The sequence below is a fragment of the Sclerotinia sclerotiorum genome, genomic scaffold (assembly GCF_000146945.2).
Source record: "Sclerotinia sclerotiorum 1980 UF-70 scaffold_24 genomic scaffold, whole genome shotgun sequence".
Classification (NCBI taxonomy): Eukaryota; Fungi; Ascomycota; class Leotiomycetes; order Helotiales; family Sclerotiniaceae; genus Sclerotinia; species Sclerotinia sclerotiorum.
The window spans coordinates 255,973-276,424 of NW_001820812.1; the positions used below are offsets into that span (position 1 = coordinate 255,973).

At 41.4% G+C, this 20,452-nt stretch overlaps 9 protein-coding genes across 9 annotated transcripts; 3 read left to right on the plus strand and 6 right to left on the minus strand.

The window, feature by feature from the left end:
• Positions 1–1,798: 1,798 nt before the first annotated feature.
• SS1G_13275 (hypothetical protein) lies at positions 1,799–5,551 on the minus strand (the record flags this gene model as incomplete). Its single annotated transcript, XM_001585709.1, has 3 exons — positions 1,799–3,972; positions 4,021–4,474; positions 4,565–5,551. The coding sequence occupies 3 exons, from the start codon at positions 5,549–5,551 to the stop codon at positions 1,799–1,801; spliced, it is 3,615 nt and encodes a 1,204-aa protein (XP_001585759.1).
• A 552-nt stretch (positions 5,552–6,103) lies between these two features.
• On the minus strand, positions 6,104–7,275 carry SS1G_13276 (predicted protein; the record flags this gene model as incomplete). Its single annotated transcript, XM_001585710.1, has 2 exons — positions 6,104–6,163; positions 6,502–7,275. 2 exons carry the CDS (start codon positions 7,273–7,275, stop codon positions 6,104–6,106), a joined length of 834 nt encoding a protein of 277 aa, XP_001585760.1.
• Positions 7,276–7,935: 660 nt separating this feature from the next.
• Positions 7,936–8,973, minus strand: SS1G_13277 (hypothetical protein; the record flags this gene model as incomplete). Its single annotated transcript, XM_001585711.1, has 1 exon — positions 7,936–8,973. One exon carries the CDS (start codon positions 8,971–8,973, stop codon positions 7,936–7,938), a length of 1,038 nt encoding a protein of 345 aa, XP_001585761.1.
• A 717-nt stretch (positions 8,974–9,690) lies between these two features.
• SS1G_13278 (predicted protein) lies at positions 9,691–10,217 on the plus strand (the record flags this gene model as incomplete). Its single annotated transcript, XM_001585712.1, has 3 exons — positions 9,691–9,736; positions 9,947–10,014; positions 10,209–10,217. 3 exons carry the CDS (start codon positions 9,691–9,693, stop codon positions 10,215–10,217), a joined length of 123 nt encoding a protein of 40 aa, XP_001585762.1.
• Positions 10,218–11,255: 1,038 nt separating this feature from the next.
• SS1G_13279 (hypothetical protein) lies at positions 11,256–12,495 on the plus strand (the record flags this gene model as incomplete). The annotated part of the gene is made up of 3 exons (XM_001585713.1): positions 11,256–11,347; positions 11,425–12,226; positions 12,388–12,495. 3 exons carry the CDS (start codon positions 11,256–11,258, stop codon positions 12,493–12,495), a joined length of 1,002 nt encoding a protein of 333 aa, XP_001585763.1.
• A 355-nt stretch (positions 12,496–12,850) lies between these two features.
• SS1G_13280 (predicted protein) lies at positions 12,851–14,703 on the minus strand (the record flags this gene model as incomplete). Its single annotated transcript, XM_001585714.1, has 4 exons — positions 12,851–13,416; positions 13,607–13,762; positions 13,972–14,117; positions 14,414–14,703. The coding sequence occupies 4 exons, from the start codon at positions 14,701–14,703 to the stop codon at positions 12,851–12,853; spliced, it is 1,158 nt and encodes a 385-aa protein (XP_001585764.1).
• A 260-nt stretch (positions 14,704–14,963) lies between these two features.
• SS1G_13281 (predicted protein) lies at positions 14,964–15,164 on the plus strand (the record flags this gene model as incomplete). Its single annotated transcript, XM_001585715.1, has 1 exon — positions 14,964–15,164. The coding sequence occupies one exon, from the start codon at positions 14,964–14,966 to the stop codon at positions 15,162–15,164; it is 201 nt and encodes a 66-aa protein (XP_001585765.1).
• Positions 15,165–16,688: 1,524 nt separating this feature from the next.
• On the minus strand, positions 16,689–18,467 carry SS1G_13282 (hypothetical protein; the record flags this gene model as incomplete). The annotated part of the gene is made up of 2 exons (XM_001585716.1): positions 16,689–17,755; positions 17,810–18,467. 2 exons carry the CDS (start codon positions 18,465–18,467, stop codon positions 16,689–16,691), a joined length of 1,725 nt encoding a protein of 574 aa, XP_001585766.1.
• Positions 18,468–18,718: 251 nt separating this feature from the next.
• On the minus strand, positions 18,719–20,369 carry SS1G_13283 (hypothetical protein; the record flags this gene model as incomplete). Its single annotated transcript, XM_001585717.1, has 2 exons — positions 18,719–20,150; positions 20,212–20,369. 2 exons carry the CDS (start codon positions 20,367–20,369, stop codon positions 18,719–18,721), a joined length of 1,590 nt encoding a protein of 529 aa, XP_001585767.1.
• Between the last annotated feature and the right edge of the window lie 83 nt (positions 20,370–20,452).

Consider the following 20,452-nt stretch of genomic DNA (forward strand, 5'->3'; position numbering starts at 1 on the left):
AAACTCATCGCATTCTCCGGTCTTTCACAAGTCATTATCACTATACATTCGAGTTCTTCCCGCTGGCTCATACCATCCCAGACTGTTGATTCCCGACTATACATCTACCAGAAACTCAAAAGACTACAAAGACTTTCCGCTCTTTTCAATTTTTGATTCCCTTCTTACCGATCTCCAGGTCTCGATTATCAAATACGCACTTCCCCCATCACGAGTAATGCATTTTTTATTTATGAAGATCTTACCAAATTCATCAAACTTGATATTCCAACTTACCCTGAACCTGCAAATCTTGCCTGATCCCGATCTGTAGCTCAAACGATTATCCCAACTTCTCAACTCTTCAACAAACACTGAAGTCCTCCGAGAATACAAGAAATTTTCAGATCCAAAAGTACAAAAAAGACCCAAAATATAAGTTTTTCACCCCGATACCCGGTCATGACGTGATTTTTCCTCGTTACTTTTATAATACTAACAAAACGCAACAATTCAATTTCGGTGAGAAGTATTCCAGATAGGTACCAACCACCCATCAAGTCACATCTATCTGCACGAGCACGATACTTTACTCATAACTTATCAACAGCTTTTTCCTATGTAAAATTACATCGTAGACGGCTCCATCAACTTGACTAATATCAGAAATTTAGCTCTAGTTATCATAGACATCAAGCATAGCATCTTGACTTTTTAAATCTTTCAAATAGACATCGATATTCCGCATTTAATATAAATCTCACGGCATTCTTAGTATTCAATTCAATTCAAGAAATATCCCGAACTTGAAGAAATTTCTACTATTCTCGAGAGTGTGTGGATCAGCGGTAAGTGACTGACTCGAGTATTGATATTAAAGAGATCATCTTCGAAATCACAGACGAATCAATTTATTTAATACTTTGAATATGAATATGAATATGATAACACACACAAACAATAAAAAAAACTAGTATAGTATTTGAGGTATGTATCTGTCACAGAAAAGATGAATTCACAATTTTCCAAAAAATTTCCCAACATCCCAAACATTCGAAGGCCCGGAGTATGAATTTCAGCCAGAATAAGAATCAGTAAAATTCCGTAGAGATCGCACACTAGTTATTTCCAGGATCAATTAATCAATCGGGATTATCGAATCCAGAAAAGCCGCCGTCGAGTGAAAAGAGGAAGATTGGACTCTATATTCTAGAGTTGACGTAGTTACTTACTTGCCGGTTCATGCAATGGACAGGAAAGATATGAAAGATTGGCACAGCAGGTATGGGCGGAAGGCGCGATGACCATCATAAAAGAAAGTGATAAATTCACATATAAATAAGTCAAGTCAAAAATCAATACTACTGTAAGAAAGAATTTTTTTCTCTCGATAGATACAAAGACATCTTTATCTTTGTCTATATGAATTTAATAAATTTGATACTTGAACGATGAAAAAATATTTACTTCAAGGGATTATTAGATCTTTATTTCAAGCTAAGCTAAGCTACTTGAGCTGTTGTTCGTGATATTAGAGAATTATTGACTTCAAAGGATATGATATAATAGAATAGAATAGGATAGGATAGGATGGAATATGAATCATAAACGTACATTTGTAAGATTACCGAAAAATCTATCAAGAAGTAATCAAGATTATAAAGAGTTATTTACAATTCTACCGGAACGCCAATGTACTTCCATGTACCTAGCCTACAATCAGATAAAACCCCCCCAAACTCCATCATGAAAGACACCTCACATTCCAACTCCCAAATGACACCTACCCAATCAACTCCCTACCACCCCAGCTAAATCCCTACCTCCTCCCCTTACTCCTCTCCCTAACCCCCTCTTCCAACCTCCTAACTCCCTTCAACAACCCCATCCCCTTCTCACAATTCGCCTCCAACCAGCTCTCCATCTCCTCCCTCATAACCCTCATTCCTCTAATAACCGGCATTCTTCCACCTTCCTCACCATCCACATAACCTTGAGGATTCAACAATAAATCAAAGACGCCTGCCCAAATTTCCGTTTGCCAGTATCTCTTCAATCCCTCTTTAATTTTCCATTTGCGTAAACCACCACCGATTCCTCCACCTATTCCACCAATAGCGTCGCTAGATCCACCATTCGGTCTCTCAGCGATGGTATCTATATATTTTCCAAAAAGCATCGAATGGATAATACCAGCTAATCCATGATAATCGATTTGATAAGTCCAAGGTCTCAATTCTCTCATCTCCGCGCAATCCTGAGGACTTGTTTTCCAATCCGCAATAAATTGTACTTCTGGTTTGAAACATTTCATATCAATTCCTCTCCCAAAATCAATTAGCGAAATCCCCTTTTTATTCCAACACCCGCTACCATCCCTCTTATATTTTGGACTCCAAACATCGTCATCTGAAAGTGTGTCGAAGCGTACGAGACAATTATCTGCTTTAAGATCGCCATGAAGGATTCCTTTAGAATGGAGAGCTTCGATTGTTCGGAAAAGTTCGATGGTAAAGAACATGACGAGGAGTTCGTCCATGACACCTCCTGGAGATTTGGCATCTGCACGGGAGATGTTGATGAGATCAAGAAGAGTACCTTGATCTCTGTATTCTTCTATCAGGTAGCATTCATCTCTGTAAAGATGCATTTCATATGCATCGATGATACTTTCTGCTGGACGAGAAACCCCTAATCTACGTTTTGCTTGACGCATAATGTAGAACTCCCATGCACTTGGTGGATCTTCCATTTTAAGTGCTTCTAATGACTTGCGGTTAAAATGATCGAAAGCTCCTTTACCCATGACTGCTGGGGTTTCGTTCTCGTCTTGCTCGTCATCGTTTGTTGCACTTTTGAGGAGGAATACAGGAGCGAACGCACCAGCACCAAGCTCTCGCTTTAGTGTATAATGTCTATCTGTACCGGGAAATTCCAGGACCGGCGCTGCAGAGATACTTGTTCTGTCGCTTGAACCTTTTGCTTTTGAGACAGCTTTAGCATACTTCTTCAACTCCGCTGACTGACCTCTTGCTTCGTCATGCTGAAAGAAACCCTCGTAAGAGCTAAGTGGTGGTTGTAACTTTTCGAAGATTAATTGACGGATGCTTTCATCCACTGGGTTGCACTGTGAGTCGTGAATGATAGGTCCCTTGGGTGTTATTTCTTTAGCGAATGCTGTTGAATTCGACAGTGGCTTTTTCTTGCCTAATTGTGGTTGTGGTATTCTATCGGTAGGTTTTGCTTCATTGATGATTTCCCTCAACGGACTACTGCCATCATCATCCTGGAACACTTGTATTTTCGATCCACTTCCTTTACTCGGGCTAGTAGTAGAATTGAAATAATTTTTCTGGTCTCTAATTGTTGGTAAGCCGAGAGATGATTCCGTCCTCTCAACGATCGGGGTCATGAAAGGAAGTCGATTTTGAGAAACTTGAGCAGGATCTCGATATGGGTGAGTCGGTGGATCATAATCTTCTGGAGGTATTGGAACAAAACTAGTTGTTGAATTAGAAGGTCCATCTTCAGATATCGGAGTCACAAGCTCATCGTTTTCTTCAACATCACGAGGAATCGCGACTTTGATAGCCTCAAATTCTTCATCTTCTGCGTCAGAGAATGTTGAAGCTCGCGTCTCATCTTGATCATCCACATCAGTGACATTCTTTTGAGCTGTAAACTCGGTCCACTCGCTTTCGCTTTTCACATCAGTAGTTTCGTCATCATCACCTGCTTCACTCATAACATTAAGTCTTCCAGTCATGGTGCTTTCACCTCCACTCGTATAATCGCCATCAGTCATATCCTCGTCATCGTCATCACTTTCTTCCTCTTCTTCCTCTTCCTCTTCATCCGCTGCCTTGAGTGGCTGATTAAAGATGTCATAAATCTCATCAGTTGCTGCTTTAGTATGAAGAGTCATCGTTTGCTCTTTTGATGATTTCCGCTTGGTCATCTTCTTCCCCGTCGGCGAAGAAAGTTTGGCACTGACTACAAGATATTAGCTTTCAGTGTCTCTAGATCCTTCTCTCGACTTACTTATTTGTGTCTTATTGACCTCCTTAACTTTCATTCGCCTATGCTTGGTTTCCTTATTGTGTTCTTTCTTTGCCCCATTCTCATCCAAATATACTGCATCTTTAGGAATAACAAGTTTCTCCGGTCTATTTTCATCTGAGAATACTGGATCACGAGCAATGACAAGTTTGTCCGGAATATCTCGAGTGATAGTTTCAATACTAACGTTAGAATCTTGAGTTGGTTCATCTGACACGGGCTCCTCTGATGGTATATCCAATTCTGGTTCCCACAACTTATCCAACCATCCACGATGAGCAGCACGTAACTCTTCAAAACTTAATTCCGTCCCAATCTGATCAGGAGTAGGATACACAGCTTCGAGATTAACAAAAATGCGTTCACTTCTTCCATTTTTTGGATTAATAGTCACTTGTTGCAATTCTGGATTTGTGATTTGTGGTAATGGTATAGACTGAAATACAAAAAGCCATAAGTGCCAAAAATTAGTCCTATGATCATCAACATATGCATAACAAGGGGCGGAAGGGAAGGAAAAACATACCTCGTCCTTGAAAATTGGTATCTTGGTACTGCTCTTTTTCCCACCAGCTTTCAACGTTTCTCCAACCCATGGCTTGGGCTCAATCCTATTTTCCTTCTTTCTATCTGCCAACGATCCTATACTCTGCCATCCTGATCCTGGGGAAGCAGAGACTGCTGGAGCACCATTTTCATCATCCGAGAAAATCTTCAACTTCTGCTTACCACTCTTCGTCGTCGATGAACCACCCACGCCCGCAGATGGTCTCGGTGCTTGAGGATCCTCAGGAGCCGGCGCAACTGCAGCATATGGGTCAATTTTTGCGGCAAGTGCAGGTCGAACTGTAGGCAATGCCGGTGATGAAGGTTCATTACCGCTATCCGGTCTAGCAGCAAATCTTTCCTGGAACTCTTTGAATTTGCGCAACAAACGTGGTGCCGGTCTAGCCTCCTTATCAATACCCATTTGAAAAACTTCCTCCGCCTGGACCCATCTGCCAGCACCTTCTAGCCATCCTGCGAATTCTTCGTAAAATAATGCTAATCCTTCACCAATATTATGACGAGCCAAAAAAGCAAATGTTTCGCGTGGAGTATCGGAGAAAAATCGTATATATTGAAGCCAAAGCTTCAGATATCGTGGATCATTTTTATATTGTGGAGAATTGAGGAACGTTTTCGTTGCGCGCTCAAGGAGAGGGGCGAGCTGTGAATTGGGCGTTGCTTGTGCGGAGGGGTATGCATCAAGTGTCCATTTGACATATCGATCAAAGATATCTAATGGGTCATCTGATTCTCCAATATTGAATAGTTCTGCTTCATATTCTTCTCTAATTGCATCGTTTAGGTTTCTTGTATCGGATGGTGTAGGTGTTGAGAGGGGTTGTAGAGGAGAGGGGGAGAATAATTTTGCAAGGTTTCGTGCTGATCTTCCTTGTGGTAATGATTGAATATTTTCCTTTTGATTCTCAATTATATCAAAATCAATTAAATCCTCGGAGGCAGACATGGTGAGATTGCTGAGTTGTTGGTGGTTGTCCGTCGAAGTGTTTTTGTCGTAGTATTGGAAGCTGTTCTGACTGATTGAAGATCGCAGGTTAGAGTTGTTTACCTTTTTTGTTACCTTAGCAACCTCATAACAAAAATAGAAAACCAGATACCCGCTGATGTTTATAACTCTGTAGTATCAAGTTTTATTCAGTGAATCTATATTATTTTATAAATATCAACATTCTGAAATCAATATTCAAAGCTAAATGAAATCAATGTTTAAAAAATTATAATGTTTTCTTTCTTTAAAAGAATTTGTGACGGAAATCCCTGCTTTCCTCCCACCTTTATTATATAAGAAACCTCAGGTACATTAACCATGTCCACACATGATACGATTACTCGAGATTAGTATGCGATTTAGGTGACCTGAGGATCAGATCCGGACAAGTACTAGGTATCAATGGTTATCGGTAAAGTAAGATCATTGGAGGAATAAATACGACTTCTTTTTGCCTAGCCATTGCGGCTAGGCCATTCATTTGTGTATATATAGAGTAGCTATCCCCATCTACAGGTGCTCTTCACCTGTAGATTCTAAGTTAAATACAATTGCTGGTCTATAAACACCCTTTTGGTCACAGAATTATTAATATCTAAATAGAATTTTTAAATCTCGTTTACTTTTTAATAGATATATAATTATAATATAAAGCCTCTATTACTATGATTACTGTCATCTGATAAAATTACTTCTTAAAAAAGTAAAAGAAAAAGGTTAAGGTAAGGTGATTATCCAAAGAAATTCAAGGAGATTTCAATACATCATTCAATTCATCGCCCTTTATAATATTGTCAACCCAACAGATATTTCAATGCTTAAACATATGATCCTGGATTCGTTCTCCGGTAACGCTCCTCACGTGTATGGCATTCCTCCCAATCTTCCCCATCTAGCACAATTCTCACCCGCGGAGGCTTCCAATTCGAATCAGTTTCCTCAGACTTGATAAGCTCAAAAGAATGTTCCAATGCTGAGATGATTTTTGATGGTGTCATATCGCATCTTGATGGATGATCCCGCCATTTTCCTTCAATCGCAAACTCCGGATGATCAAGCCATTGAGGTCCCTGTACACTATAGCGATATGTCGAATAATCGACAACCAAGGTGAAGGTCTTCAAATGAGGGAATCCAGATAGCCAGCCCGCCAGAGGTGACCAGTTCCAAGATCCACCACTTTTCATACAATCTTCCCATTGCCATCGAATTGATGCACTCTTCGTTGAGAGTGCAAGATGCTGTATGGCTGCCATGTGGTCTTGGAAATGTCGAACATCGCGAATAAGATTCAAGTTTGCACTTTTCGCATCATCGGTTGTGATTACGGTCCCTGGAGGTGGTGGGGGGCCGTTTGGAAGCCAATATGGAACATAAATGATATCCATCGATGGATTCCACCATTCATTAGCGATTTGACCATAATATTCTGGCTTTTCCCAAAATCCTAGACGATAAAATCGCAATGCCTCTTGTCGTGATTCTTGGCAGACCTGTAAGAGTTTTGGCGGAGGGAGATTATTACAAGAACGAATCTGAAAGACTCTTGGTCTTTCCCGCCATGGTATACTGATTCTGAAAGGAAGTATCCTCTTTTCCGGTAAAGCATATTTCCAAATCAAACAACGAATTTCAGTAGGAAGATCTGAAAATTGCTTAGGTGGATCCTTCGCGCTGGACATTGTAAGATATGAATTCATGAATCGACTTGAAATTCAGCAGACATGCCCATGCGGTTTATCCTCCATACATGAGTAAATGAACGGGGAAAGGTTTGTAGTTGTAGATGTCTTATTATTGAAGCTATAATTCAATCGTTCTGAGCTGGTGAGCCTAGCAACCGATTGTACGGGGTAAAATGGAAGTGAGGGGTAGGACGAGTTGTGGACACATTCTTGGAACTTTTGTTTTGGTCGGGATATTAATCATGTGACTTGACTAATTTTAACCCTAGTGCTTCGACAACGAGGGACTGAGTTATATATACGGAGTAACAGTTAGGTAGTTTCATATAGAAATGAAAGAATAGAATTATTAATCGATTATCTGTCACAAAAATACAATCCGAGAAGTTTTGCAGGTAAATTGAAAATGGAATTCTATTCAATAACTTTTCAGCGTCTATGTCACATAATTATACCATACCAATCATCATCGTCAACCAAATCGCATTGCATTTCAAAAAGCCAATCCTATCTAACCCAATCCAATCCAATCCAATCATAAATAAAAAACGCCAAAAACACCAAAACCCACACAAACAAACAACTTCCCCATGATTCCAGCACCCCTCCCTATCCCCATCCCCTCAAACCCAAATCCACCCCAAAACCCACCCGAGCTCACGCCCTGAAAGATCTCCCCCTAACAGAAGAATACCCAGAAGAAGTATATTCCGCATCCGCAGAACCAGTCGTATAATACCCAGTCGGCGACGCAACGCCAGTCATATATCCTGATCCCGTCTCAGTAGGAATAGGAGCAGTAGTAAAATCACCACTCGTAAGATTACTACTCTTAGCTTTTTCCAAGAAAGCATCGAACTTCCCCGCAGGATTAATACCAAGAACCATACCATCTTGACAATGAGACTTTGTGACAGTTTGTGCGCAGAAGAACCAAATTGGTTTATCAGTGTTGACGATGAAATCCCGGGTGATATTGCTTTGATTGTTGGAATTAAATTGATTGAAACCTGTGTCGAATCCGCCGTTGAAGGTACAGGGGGTATTGAAATCGGATTGGGTGACGGTGTGGTTTTTAGCGAGGAATTGGAAACGGATTGTATCGCCTAGGTTGGCGTTGATTTGGTTGGGGGAGTAAATATTGAGACCTTTGTCGCCGACTATTACATGGTGGACTTTGGCTTTGGGTTTGTCAGTTCCGGTGCCGGTGCCGGTGCTGTAGGGTGGCGTGGTTGTCGATTGCATGGGTGGAGGAGTGGGTGTATATGTGGCGCTTTCTAGTGCGGTGACGGTCTCTGTGAAGAGGAATCCATCGATGATAATAATTGTGATATCAACGATGTCCACATTAATCACAACGTTATCCTCGTAAGTAGCAACTGTGCAGTGCTTTTTGTTTCCGGTACCAGTGGGGTAAACCCAGACTGTTGATTTGCTTTCACCATCATATTTGACTGAGGTTACGGTTCCCTGTGCTGTGGTGACATAGTCTGAGCTCATGGGGTATCCTTCTGTAGTCGTGGCATAGATTGGATCAGTCTGGTAGCCACTGGAGCTTCCTTCAGTAACAGTGATTGTTTCGGTAACAGTTGATGGAGGTGCTCCAGAGGTCACAACTGGCGCAGTTTCTGTGTCAAGTTGTGCGGAGCTGAGAGCCAAGAGACTGCTGATAATGGAAATTTTTGAGAGCTTCATGATAAATGAAATAGAATCTAGTAGTCGAAGAGAGTAAGAGTAGAATATAGTTCGAAGGCTCAAGTAAGAGAAAAGATTTAATGATCGTTGCAAGGAAAATAAAGAGGAAAAATATGAAAGTAGATAGGAGATTGAATGAGATATGAAATGAGATGAGAAATGAAAGAGACTTGAAAGGGCTTCATCAATTTATATAAAGATGTTTGCAAGTCGGCGATAATAAGATGAAGACAATTTTGTTATTGTATGGCTGATATCAAAATACATCATCAGCATCCCGCAAAGAAATGTTTCCGAACGCCGTGTCAACGTCAGAATTACAACGACATTATTTCCTTTAATGTTGACTATGAGAAGCTTGTTCCTGACGGGTAGTATCTAATGGCCGAGTGGAGGTTACATTCCGCTGCGCATCACGTCAGATTTTAAACGAAAGCTTTATTTTGAATTACTGACATATAATCTGCTTATATGAACATCTCAAAATATCACTAATTTTCGGTTTCGACCACTCAGTCCCATGGTAATGAGGATGCTCAAAATAAGCACTGGGAATAACTATAAGCTTTCGATGATCGGTCTTTCGTTAGACAGAATGTATCCCCGACGAAATCTTTTCGTACGGGCCTTCGATTGGTAAGATTCGGAGATTCTAAAAGAAAATACCATGAAAGCTTGAGTCGTTGCTGCGACCGAACTTTGTCAGCATTTTTCATCATGGGATTTAGTATAGGCTATTATGAAGCAGGATTTTCGGAAAGAGGTAAAAAATGCATTTAAATTATAAAAAGGTCTTACCTGAATTTGTTGACTTGTAAATGTTGAATGTGTACCTTCTTTGCCCTAGAGTGTGAAAATTTGTGATTCATGGTGATTTCGAAAACGACATGTGTTCATGGATGTTGAAATACACGATGTAAGCTATACACGATGTAAACTATACACTATAGCACTTGCTGATTGCTATTCATAGTTGGACTTTTGGATCGATTCTTCGTTTTCTGTTTCATTAAGTCGCCTGACTTAATGACATCGAGATTAGTGAGAATGATATGATGTCGATAACCAAGCCAATTGCTCGCTCCGCTCTTCGCTTGCTTCCCTTCTATACATCTTAAATCTTCATGTAATTATAGAACTCATGTTTTTGCGTTGAATGGTGGACATATCGATTGACCAGGACTAGAACAACAGATTTTAATATACTCCTGACTGACATGAGCCGTTCGTCATAGATGGCGTAATGCTTAGTCGTGTTCTAACAATGGATAGCTTAGCGAGAAACGACTATTTGTCAATATTCTAGTTCTCATAGGTTGCTCAAAAAATACACGTTTCCTAGTCGAGAACATGACTTCATCAAGGGTATATATAGATATATCGCATGATAGCCGTTTGCTAGAGGGTGTACGCGTAAGGTTACACATGGAACATACCATCCATCTAAGCCACAACCAGGCCTTCCCAAGTCACGATTCTTTAAACGCTCCAATTAAAGATGCAAAAACTAGCATTTTTCACTTGCTGTTGTGAAAGAAGTTGGAAGAATTGATGATTGAATTGAATGACTTCGAAGAGAATCAAGTGTTTGAATTTGAAAAGAAACGTGATGTTTAGTGCTCCAATCTAAATTTGGACACGGATTATAGTTTTCCTGAGACACTCGGACCATAGCTTAAATTAGCAAGGGTTCTAAATTAAGCTCGATGCATACCTCACACCTCGGGTAACATAATATTTCTTTCTTTTTTCTATATCTGTCTCCAACTTTTTATGAATTAGTCGTATTTTGATCAGTATAGATATACATATTTTGTTGATATCAGACGATACTAGTATACTTATATCAGGAAGAAAACAACCCTCAGAAAGCAACCTTCAGAAAGTAGCCTTACACATCCCTGACTAATTTCATATATCAAATTTAAAAAACATACCTTCGTCTGAAACAAGTACGCAATCAACATCCCTTCTTTCATACCTTACTTGGACTCCCGGAATACATCATGTATTGATCTGAATTCACCATCCGATAGATCACATCCCGTGCAAAATTCCCTCCCTCTAGTGTCAAGCCTCATAACTAGGGGTTTTCAAAAGTAATTATGGAATTAGACTGCCACAAACTTACGAGATAAACTTTTTTGATTTTTTTCTGCTTTCATTTGTGTTCCTCTTTTTGCTGTCTTCCTCATTGCTTTTCTTCTTCTTTCATTTCAATCTGGGTTTGAAGGTAAGGACTGAAGATAGAGAATTGGAATTTTCCAAAGCCTGGGTCGAAAATGTTAGCTAGAATTACAGGAATGGCATCATGGAGTTCTGGAAGTAGAATGATGACAGTTGGAGTATTTTTAAGTCTTATTCTTGTTTACGGGTATGTTTTCAGCCTTCTTTCAATCAAATTACATCAATCCTCCCGATGAATCACTGAAATCTAATCTCATCCTCTAGATTCGCATACCATCTCAACAATTATGAAGTCTATATGGAAGTCGAAACCCTAAAAGCCGACCCTATTACGATTGTTCAAACCAAAACAGTAGAACAAACCGTAACGCATTTCAGTATATTGGCCTCTACAAAAACAGAGTCTGCTTCACCAACCTCCACTCTCGATCCTACAAAACTTGCATTTATGGTTGAGACTCGCTCATTACCACATCTACCACTTCAACTTACACATATGACAAGTGTTATTCCACAAGAATGGACCTTTAAATTCATGGGCAGCAACACCTCTATCAATTATCTACTTAGTTTCCATCATCTACAAGATCTAGTAGCCTCAAAAAAACTCACTCTCATTCCTCTTCCTTCACAATGGAATGTATCCAGTCGAGAATCCATATCTCAAATGTTCACCGACCCCGAACTTTACAAATCTCTCTCCCCAGCCGAACATCTCTTAATATTCCAACCCGATTCAATCTTTTGCACCAAAGCACCAACTACCCTTAACGATTTTATCCAATATGATTATATTGGAGCACCTTGGTCTGCAAAATCTACTCATGGAGGAAATGGAGGTCTTTCACTTCGTCGCGTATCATCCATATTACGAGTATTAGAAAATGAAAGACGAAAACCTGGAGATGGAGCGCTTGAAGATTTATGGCTTAGTAACGCGCTCAATAGATTGGAAGGGAGTAAGATGGCGAATGCGGAAGTGAGCAAAACTTTTAGTGTGGAAAGTGTTTGGGATGATGCTCCTTTGGGTTATCATATTGGGTGGTTGGGAGTACATCATGAACAGGTTAGTTGTTTGATATTCCATTCATTCTTCGACATTTAGTCCCCGCAAATATGCGCATTTCCTTTTACTCTTATGCATTTCTCTATCCCTCTATCTATCCATCCACTCCTTCTCAAGCCCCAAAAATCAAACCAAAACTAACAAACACCCCCCAACAACAGATATGGGATAAACCCAACTACGTCTCCCACATAATGAACTACTGTCCCGAAGTTAAAATTATCCTAGGCATGAAAATAGATAATGATAAACCTCAAGGAGTTTCTTAATTCTCATTCTCATTCTCATCTCTCTTCACAAGGTTCCCTCATTCTATCAATCCATGTAAGACTTATATCGTGCTTGTAAATTCTAAGATCACCTCTGTGTGAATCTTAATTATCTCCTTTGATTATAATTATAACGATAAATAAATAAATAAATCATGGATAAATCACGAACAACAAAGCCCTCTTCCCTTCCCATCCTCAAGGAAAAAAAGGAAATCAATAATAATAACAAAAGCCCATTTCACAAAAAATGGCGAAATAAAACCCCGCCAAGTAAAGTATACTTAATTCAACTCTTCCCCCCCTCTCCGACCACTACCCCGATAATATTCCCCGTCCCTTCGCATTCCCATCACTAATTACTACCACTCTCACTACCACTTCCAACCCCATTTCCATTCCCACCCCTAACCCCACTCCCCACCCCCCGCGCAAGCCCAATATTATTATTATTCAATCGATTCGGTTTTTGATTTGCTCCTCCATTTCCTGCATTCCCATTACCATTCCCACCCACTAACCCAATATTCTTATTTTTATTCTGATTCTTATTTTTATTCTTATTTCCCATCCCAACCCCCGCTCCCGCTCCCGGCCCCGCTACTCCTCCAGCAAGCAATAATCCTGCGATATTTTGTGGAGGATTCGGGTGAGGATTTGGATTTGGGAGGGGGTTTGGGGGGAAATAATGGGGTTGATGGGGTTGATGGGGTTGATGGGGTTGATGGAGTTGATGGGGTTGATGGGGTTGAGGATGGGGATGATGAGGATGATGAAAAGCTCCTACGGAGAGGAATTGGAAGAGAATTTCTAGTTTGGCTTGTTTGGTGAGGTGGGTGGAGGTGGGGTGGGTGTTGCAATGGGGACAGGGGGTTGAGGGGGAGTTTTGGTGGTGGTGGTGGTGGTGGGGATGAGGGTGTGCTGTTGGTGTTGGGATTGAGTTAGTGAGTTTGATTTTGAGATGAGGGCATGAGGATGGGGATGAGGATGAGGAGGAAAAGGGGGATGGAGATAGAAATATACATAAAAGAGAAATAAATAAAAATAAGATAAACCTTATAAATAAAGAATTGAGAAGGAAGAAACAATTTTAAAAAAAGAGGCAACAAACCAGCAATCCCCCCCAAATTCCCATTCCCATTCCCCTTTAAAAGCATCTGATTTAAATTCGCATTAAAATTCCCATACTGCGCACCAGGAATTATATTCATATTAATATTCGATATCGACAAACCATACGCCGAGAGGATTTTATCCAATTTATGTACTATATAAATATCACATGAAGCCTTGTTAGTAAATCTGTTTTTGATCAAGTTTTTGATTTCTCAATCAACTTTTTCTAAAAACAAAAGATACATCAACTCCGAAGATGGAAAGGCTGAGGAGGGATTATAAGATTGGGTAATGATGAGGGGGTGATGATGATTGGGTGATTGATGGAGAGAAAAGAGGAAGGGAAAGAAAGAAACAAACAGTTCATTTCCATCACCTCTCTAATTTTCAACGGACGATTGAAATCTGGGGGATATTTTCCTGATGCGTTTACTTTGGGGTGGATTTCAGCGTTTAGGTTTGAGGGGGGAGTGAGGGCGTTTGCGAGGTGCGCGGGGAGGTTTTTGCTAGATGAGGGAAGGGGGTGTTAGATTGTGGGTTTTTTAGAGGAAGATTAGGGGAGGAGGGCGGGAGTTGTGGGTTTGTGAAGGGAGTTGGATATTGGGTTAGGGGTGGGGGTGAGGGAAATGAGATCGTGGTGAAAGGGAGGGGAAGAGGATTTGCTAGGGAATGGAAGGGGAGAGGGAGATGGTAGGTAGAGAGGTGGAGAAGTGAATATGTGAGGTAGGATGAAGATCAGGATCATAAAGGAAAACAAATGAAAGAGAAAGAAACGGGATACAAATAAAACAGGAAAATATACCGTCTAATCTCCTTATTTATCGCCCTAACCGTCTTAGCCTTTCCATCAGTACCACTCGAATCCGAATCCGTATCCGAATCCGAATCATAATCCGAACTGGAACTCAAAACAGCCTTTTTATTTTTCCCATCTCTTCTTCTCCCATTCCCATTTCCATTTCCATTCCGACCCCCACAATTATTATGATTCCCCCCTCTTCTTCCCCTCCCCTTCTTCCCATCTTTCTTCCCATCCCTCAAACTCCCATCCGAATCCCCATCATCATCTTTATCTTTATCTTCCCTTCCCATCAATCTCGCAATACTAACGGCAGTTGTTGGATGTAAATTTATTTGGAGATAGCGTTGGAGGACATCACGGATGAGATCTGCGAAGGGGATGTTATTTGCGTTTGGGGAATTGTGGTTTATGTTGTTGTTTGGATTGTGGGGTTGATGGTTTTGGGGTTGATTATTTTGTGGTTGATGATTGTGGGGTTGATGATTGATATTGTGGTAGTTTCTTGGATTGTGGTGCGGGAATTTCGGGGGAGGAGAGAGGTGTGGAGGAGATGGTGAGCGGGAGGTACAGGGAGAGGGAGAGTGATAGTGGTTTTGTTGGTTATGGTGGTGGCGGTGCTGATGCTGGTGCTGGTGCTGGTGCTGGTGATGAGGATGGGGATGAGGGTGAGGATGGTGGGGGTGCTGAGGGTGAAGATGGAAATTCATTTTGTTTTTGGGCTTGGGAAGGGGGGATTAGAGCGAGTTTTTGACTGGGAGGCGGTGCAGGCGCGGGTGCAGGTGCAAGGAGATGGATGTGGGTATGTGGTGGAGAAGGAGTTCTCGGAGCAGGAGAAAGAAGAACAGGAGGAGGCAAGATGTTTATATGGCGAGTTTGGGGAGAAGGAGTTCTTGGTGCAGGAGGAAGGAGAACAGGAGGAGGCAAAACGTGTATATGTTGAGTTGGAGGAGATGGCGGAGGAGAAGTAATATATGGCGGCGGAAGTTGTCGAACAAGATGTATATGTTGGCTTGATGAAGATCTTGGACGACGAAGTGGTAGATAAATTTCCGGCTCTGGCTCAACAATATGAATCCGTTGAACTTCTGAATCTATCCCACGTCTCGAGATAGGTTCAAAAGGCACTCGTTCAAATCTTTGAGGAAACAAAAACTCAGGTTCAGGTTCCAACTCCTCTTCTGGATAATAGACAGGACTGATAGGACGAGGTTGTTGATAAATTTGTTCAGGAGGACGAAATATTGGTGCAGGTAAAGGATATGCAGGAGATGGAACTGGATATCGACGACGGGGTTTGGATAGAGCGAAGGAAGTAGGGTTGATATATCGATCCCTCCTATTCTTTCTTCCAGGGCTCGGACAGAAAAGACGAAGACAGAAATCAAGCATATAGAATCTTATGAGAAGGATTCTCGGGTGGAAAAGGAAGTACTCTGACTTTTACTTATAGCTAATGTTTGTTCATTATTGTACTACGAAAATGAAAATGTAGTTGCCATATGCCAGCGCAATCAATGGTTACTAGCCAATTCTGAAGATATTTCGCAGGTATCTTTTTGTACATGAATATGGATGATCCAATTAAAATAACTGATGTCAGGGAAAACTGGCAAACATGAAGGGAAAATGTTTGCGTGGGACAAAGGTAGATATCGAGGCTGACTGACGAGCTTTTAGCGAGGCGCCATATGTTTGCTTCCTCGTTGCATGATACCAGGAGCTGGCTAAATCGGTCATGGGTTGGCTTCTCAACAGATTTGAAACCAGTGTAATTGAGATATAATCAAAATGCCTCGTCACTGATAGCGCACTTCCATCGCCTCATTTTTAGCCCCCACCACTTTCTATTGGATGGACTCCACCGCCTGATGGTTGATGTTGGGAACCTTTTGCAATCGCAAGGTATTAGCATATACCTACTGTCAAAGGTTCGCATAGTTACATTAGTAGATCCAAGAGATTGAGCTAAAAAGATCAATTTTGAGGATCTTCGCAACTTTCATTCAAGTGGACCAAAAAGGTGATGATGTGATGTTTCGGAGAAAATGGAAATTTCTAATTTGTTAATAACATTAGCGGGTTAATATGTCAGACTGTAAGAAGTGGCCAATCGATATTGTAGTCAGGTCCCACGCGATTGAGATCAACCCACCGGAATCTCTCCGCATCTGTATGAAAAATTCTCATGGTGTATCTATATCAATATATAATATCATACAAAATGCCGTCCTTCAGCTCATTACCCAAATGTGGATTTCGGCGAGACATGAATGGCTCAGTGTGAGCAGCCACCTTCGGAATCTTCGTCATCACTCTCTTTCTTTCCCTTCTTGACTTTCTTCGCTGGTGCCTTTTTGAACATAGAATCAAGAGTTTTTTGCCCCTTCTTAAGAACTTCTTGCTTCTTCTTATCAACTTGATCTTGGTACTTCTTTCTTTCATCTGCTCCTAGGTCCTGTAAACGTTGCTCTTCTTCCTTGAACTCCTTGCTTTCAGGATCTCTTTCTAACAGTCCCTCTAATAACTTAATTTCGACTGCCCATGTTGAAGGATCTTCAATATTCTTCCCATTAGCACCTTTTTTCTCGATTGGTGTTTCAAGGACCATAGGCATGTTTTGAAAAGGTTTAAAATTGATAACATTATGAAATGCTCGAAGGCCGAGAAATCCTGTACCGATATTTGCGTGTAGATCTCTATTTGATGCTAACGGTGACTTGCTGTCATTAAGGTGTAAAGCTTTCAGGTATGGTAATCCAACGATTTTGGAAAATCCATCCATAGTTTTCTTGAAAGCTTCGGGCGATCTTAAATCATATCCTGCAGCAAATGTATGACAAGTATCTAGACAAACCCCAACTCGGGATTTATCATCAATAAGAGCGATGATGTCCCGAAGGTCCTCCCATGTAGAACCAATCACATTTCCAGCTCCTGCCATGTTCTCTAATAATGTGACTACCGTCTTCGTTGCCTTGTGGGCTTTGTTCAGTTGGGCTGCAATACGTGCAATTGCTTCCGGCCTTGGATGGCCACCTGTACTTCCAGGATGAAAATTGTAAAGCTTAATACCTAACTCTTCACAACGTTTTAAATCATCCAAGAAACAATCATAAGCTTGCTTGGCTTTCTGCTCGTCTGGTTGCGCTAGATTGACAAGATATGAACAATGTGGAAGAACGTATTTCGAAGCGTCATATTTTTCTTCTTTGCAGAAAGCTTTAAATTGATCCCGAGCTTCGGGGGCTAGAGGAGGATTTACCCATTTTTTCTGGGATTTGAGGAACAGCGCAAACGCATTACCACCAATACGTAATGAATTGTTAATTGAATTATGTACGCCTAGGATATTTGTATTAGACTAAACCTTGAACCGTTGAAGAGGGCTACACTTACCGCCGGCACCACTAACATGAGCTCCAATGTGTATAGCCTGCTTCAGAGTTGAAACCAATGTACGTTCGGCTAACGGCATAGTTTCTGCCTCTTTCTCTTCTTTTGTTTTCCTCTTCTTCGTAACCTTCTTTCCAGCGGTAGGCTCTTCCTTCCCTTCGTCCTCGTCCTCGTCCTCGTCCTTCAGTTTGCGTTTCACGGAGGACTTCTGTTTCGTGACCACTACAACCTCCTCCTTCGAAACAATTGCTTCTCTACCTTCCGTGGCTTGACTTGGGAGGGCAATAGGTTCTTCTTCGTCTTCGTCTTCGTCTTTGCCGGTAGCCGGAATACCATTCAACGTTGTAACTCCGATAGCAGTGCCTTCGTTTTCTCCAACACCCTCTTCTTTTACTTTGTGAGCGGAACCGTTGCCTGTTAGCTGTACAACGTTTAATGAAGCCTCATATAGAATATCAATTTCATCCCCCGAATACTCTTCTTTTTTGGTTTGTTTGGCTGCAGCCTTCTTCGGTATCGGCTTCTCGACCTTATTGATAACTTCCGTACTCTCAGTCTTTATATTCTTCCCACGCTTCTTCTTTACAGCATCCGTGGTTTCAATTATTGGAATATCTGGGACATTGGCATTAGCATTTCGTCCAGATCTTCTAGGAGGCATCGTTGCTTGCGGGTGATGTGGCTGTGTTGGAGTACCAAAGGTTTAGAGCTGTAGGAAGGTAGTAGTGAGAACGCGTAACGAAATTGAAATCACCAAAAAAGCGCGACGCGAAGGCACGTGATTTAATTGGAGTTTACCTCGTTAGGCTTCCCATTAACTGCTGGTATAATTCTCATGCCATGTTACAATTGGATCCATGATAAAGTAGCCAGGTAGGTATAAATGAAGAATTGTTTGTTATTCTATGATAATTACGACCCGGCCTTCCTACTCTCTACGATCTTCATAACATCGGCAGCACTATTTGCATCACCCTTTCTCTTTTTAGAACCTCTCTTCCTCTTAAATTTTCCTTCTCCTTTCCCATCGTCATCATATTCTCCTTGACCCCACGCAGAAAGCTTGACTTTCGTCTCATCAAAATCAGCTTCGTCTTCAAATCGACTACTTCCAAATCCCATATCCATATCCTCCATATCACGATCATCCTGTTGGAGCATCTTTTTCCGCCGCGCTTCCTTTGCTGCTTCCTCCGCTGTTTCTGGGGCTTTTGATATAGGATTGAGGGTAGATGCTTTTTTAAGAGCAGCGAGGATAGTTGGGTCACTGAATGCTTTTGGCTTGTTCTCGTTTTCTGTCGTTGCAGGCTCAGATTCACCAAAGTAGTTTCTAGGTTTGTCAGATCGTGGAGGAGGTGCCATATTTCCAGATGCAGTTGTTTCCTGGTGTGAATCTTGAGTCTTAGTCTTCTTCCGTTGATTATCTTCCGTAACTTCTCCATCTTCGGCATCCGTGTCTGAATCTGAATCTGAATTTTCAAGTCCAGCTAATGGATCATAATCATCCCCTGCATCGTCAAATATATTGATGTCTTCTTCCTCTGGTTCCGGCTCTTTTGGTATTTCTGGAACCTCCATCCCTAACGGTTTCGCATCCTTGTCCGGCATTAACAGACCATTTCCTTTCCCTGCTTCCGGTTCAATCTGCACTTTCCTGACTTTCCTTTTCTCATTGCCGTTTTCATCAACGATTATTAGGACCTCTCTTCCTTTTCCATCCCTCTCCATCCTAGTCGTAGATTTTGGAGCTCCAACTTTCTTGAACCTCGCTCCTAAAGATGGTTGCGCCGCCTCCTTGGCCGCCTGCCTCGCTGCTTTCATCTCTGCCAGAATCTGATCTCGAGTTCTTTTCTTTCCTGGAATCAAACTAGGTGGTGCCATCTCCCCTTTCTTTTTGCTCTTCTCCTTCTCGACAGCAACAACATCTTTATCCTCTAACTTCTCAAACTCGTCATCTAAGTCCCCTTCTGCAGCATCATCTTCGTCGTCATTCTTTCCACTTAAAACGTCCTCACCTCTCCTTACCCTCTCCAACAACTTATAATCCAACCCTTTCACTAAATGCGTGCTTTGAACATCACCACCCAATATCTCGTCCCTCAATTTTATGAATGTAGCTTCGTCAATCTGTTGTAGCTTCATCATCTCCTCTAATGCCTTGACTCTAGTGGCCTTATCATCTTCATCCTCATCGATGCGCTGCTTTGTGCGATCGGTATATCCAGCTGCAAGTTTCGAACCTTTAGGTGCGGCGACCGAACGAAATTTCTTGGGCTGTGAGGGATTGTTTAGAGCTCGTTGTTCGGCCACCTGACGTGCGAAATCAACGCCACCTACTGAGCGGCTAGAATATTAGTTAGTCCCTCATTATATAAAGTTATATAAGAAGACTGTTTAAAACTTACGGTGTCATAGGTATTGAACTTCGCATCCGAGAACCAAGTGCAGAAGGTATTGAGCCATCTCGTCTAGGAGTTGCACCAATACTTGAATTCTTATCTCCTGTGGAGGCCTGTCTTGCAGGCGTATCCAGAACTAGTTTTCGGAATTGTTGATTATTCATGGTCGTAGTGTTGTGAGTTATAAAAAACTTACAGGAATGATCAAGTCTTGAGGCTGTAGACATCGCGCCTCTCAGAGTCGACA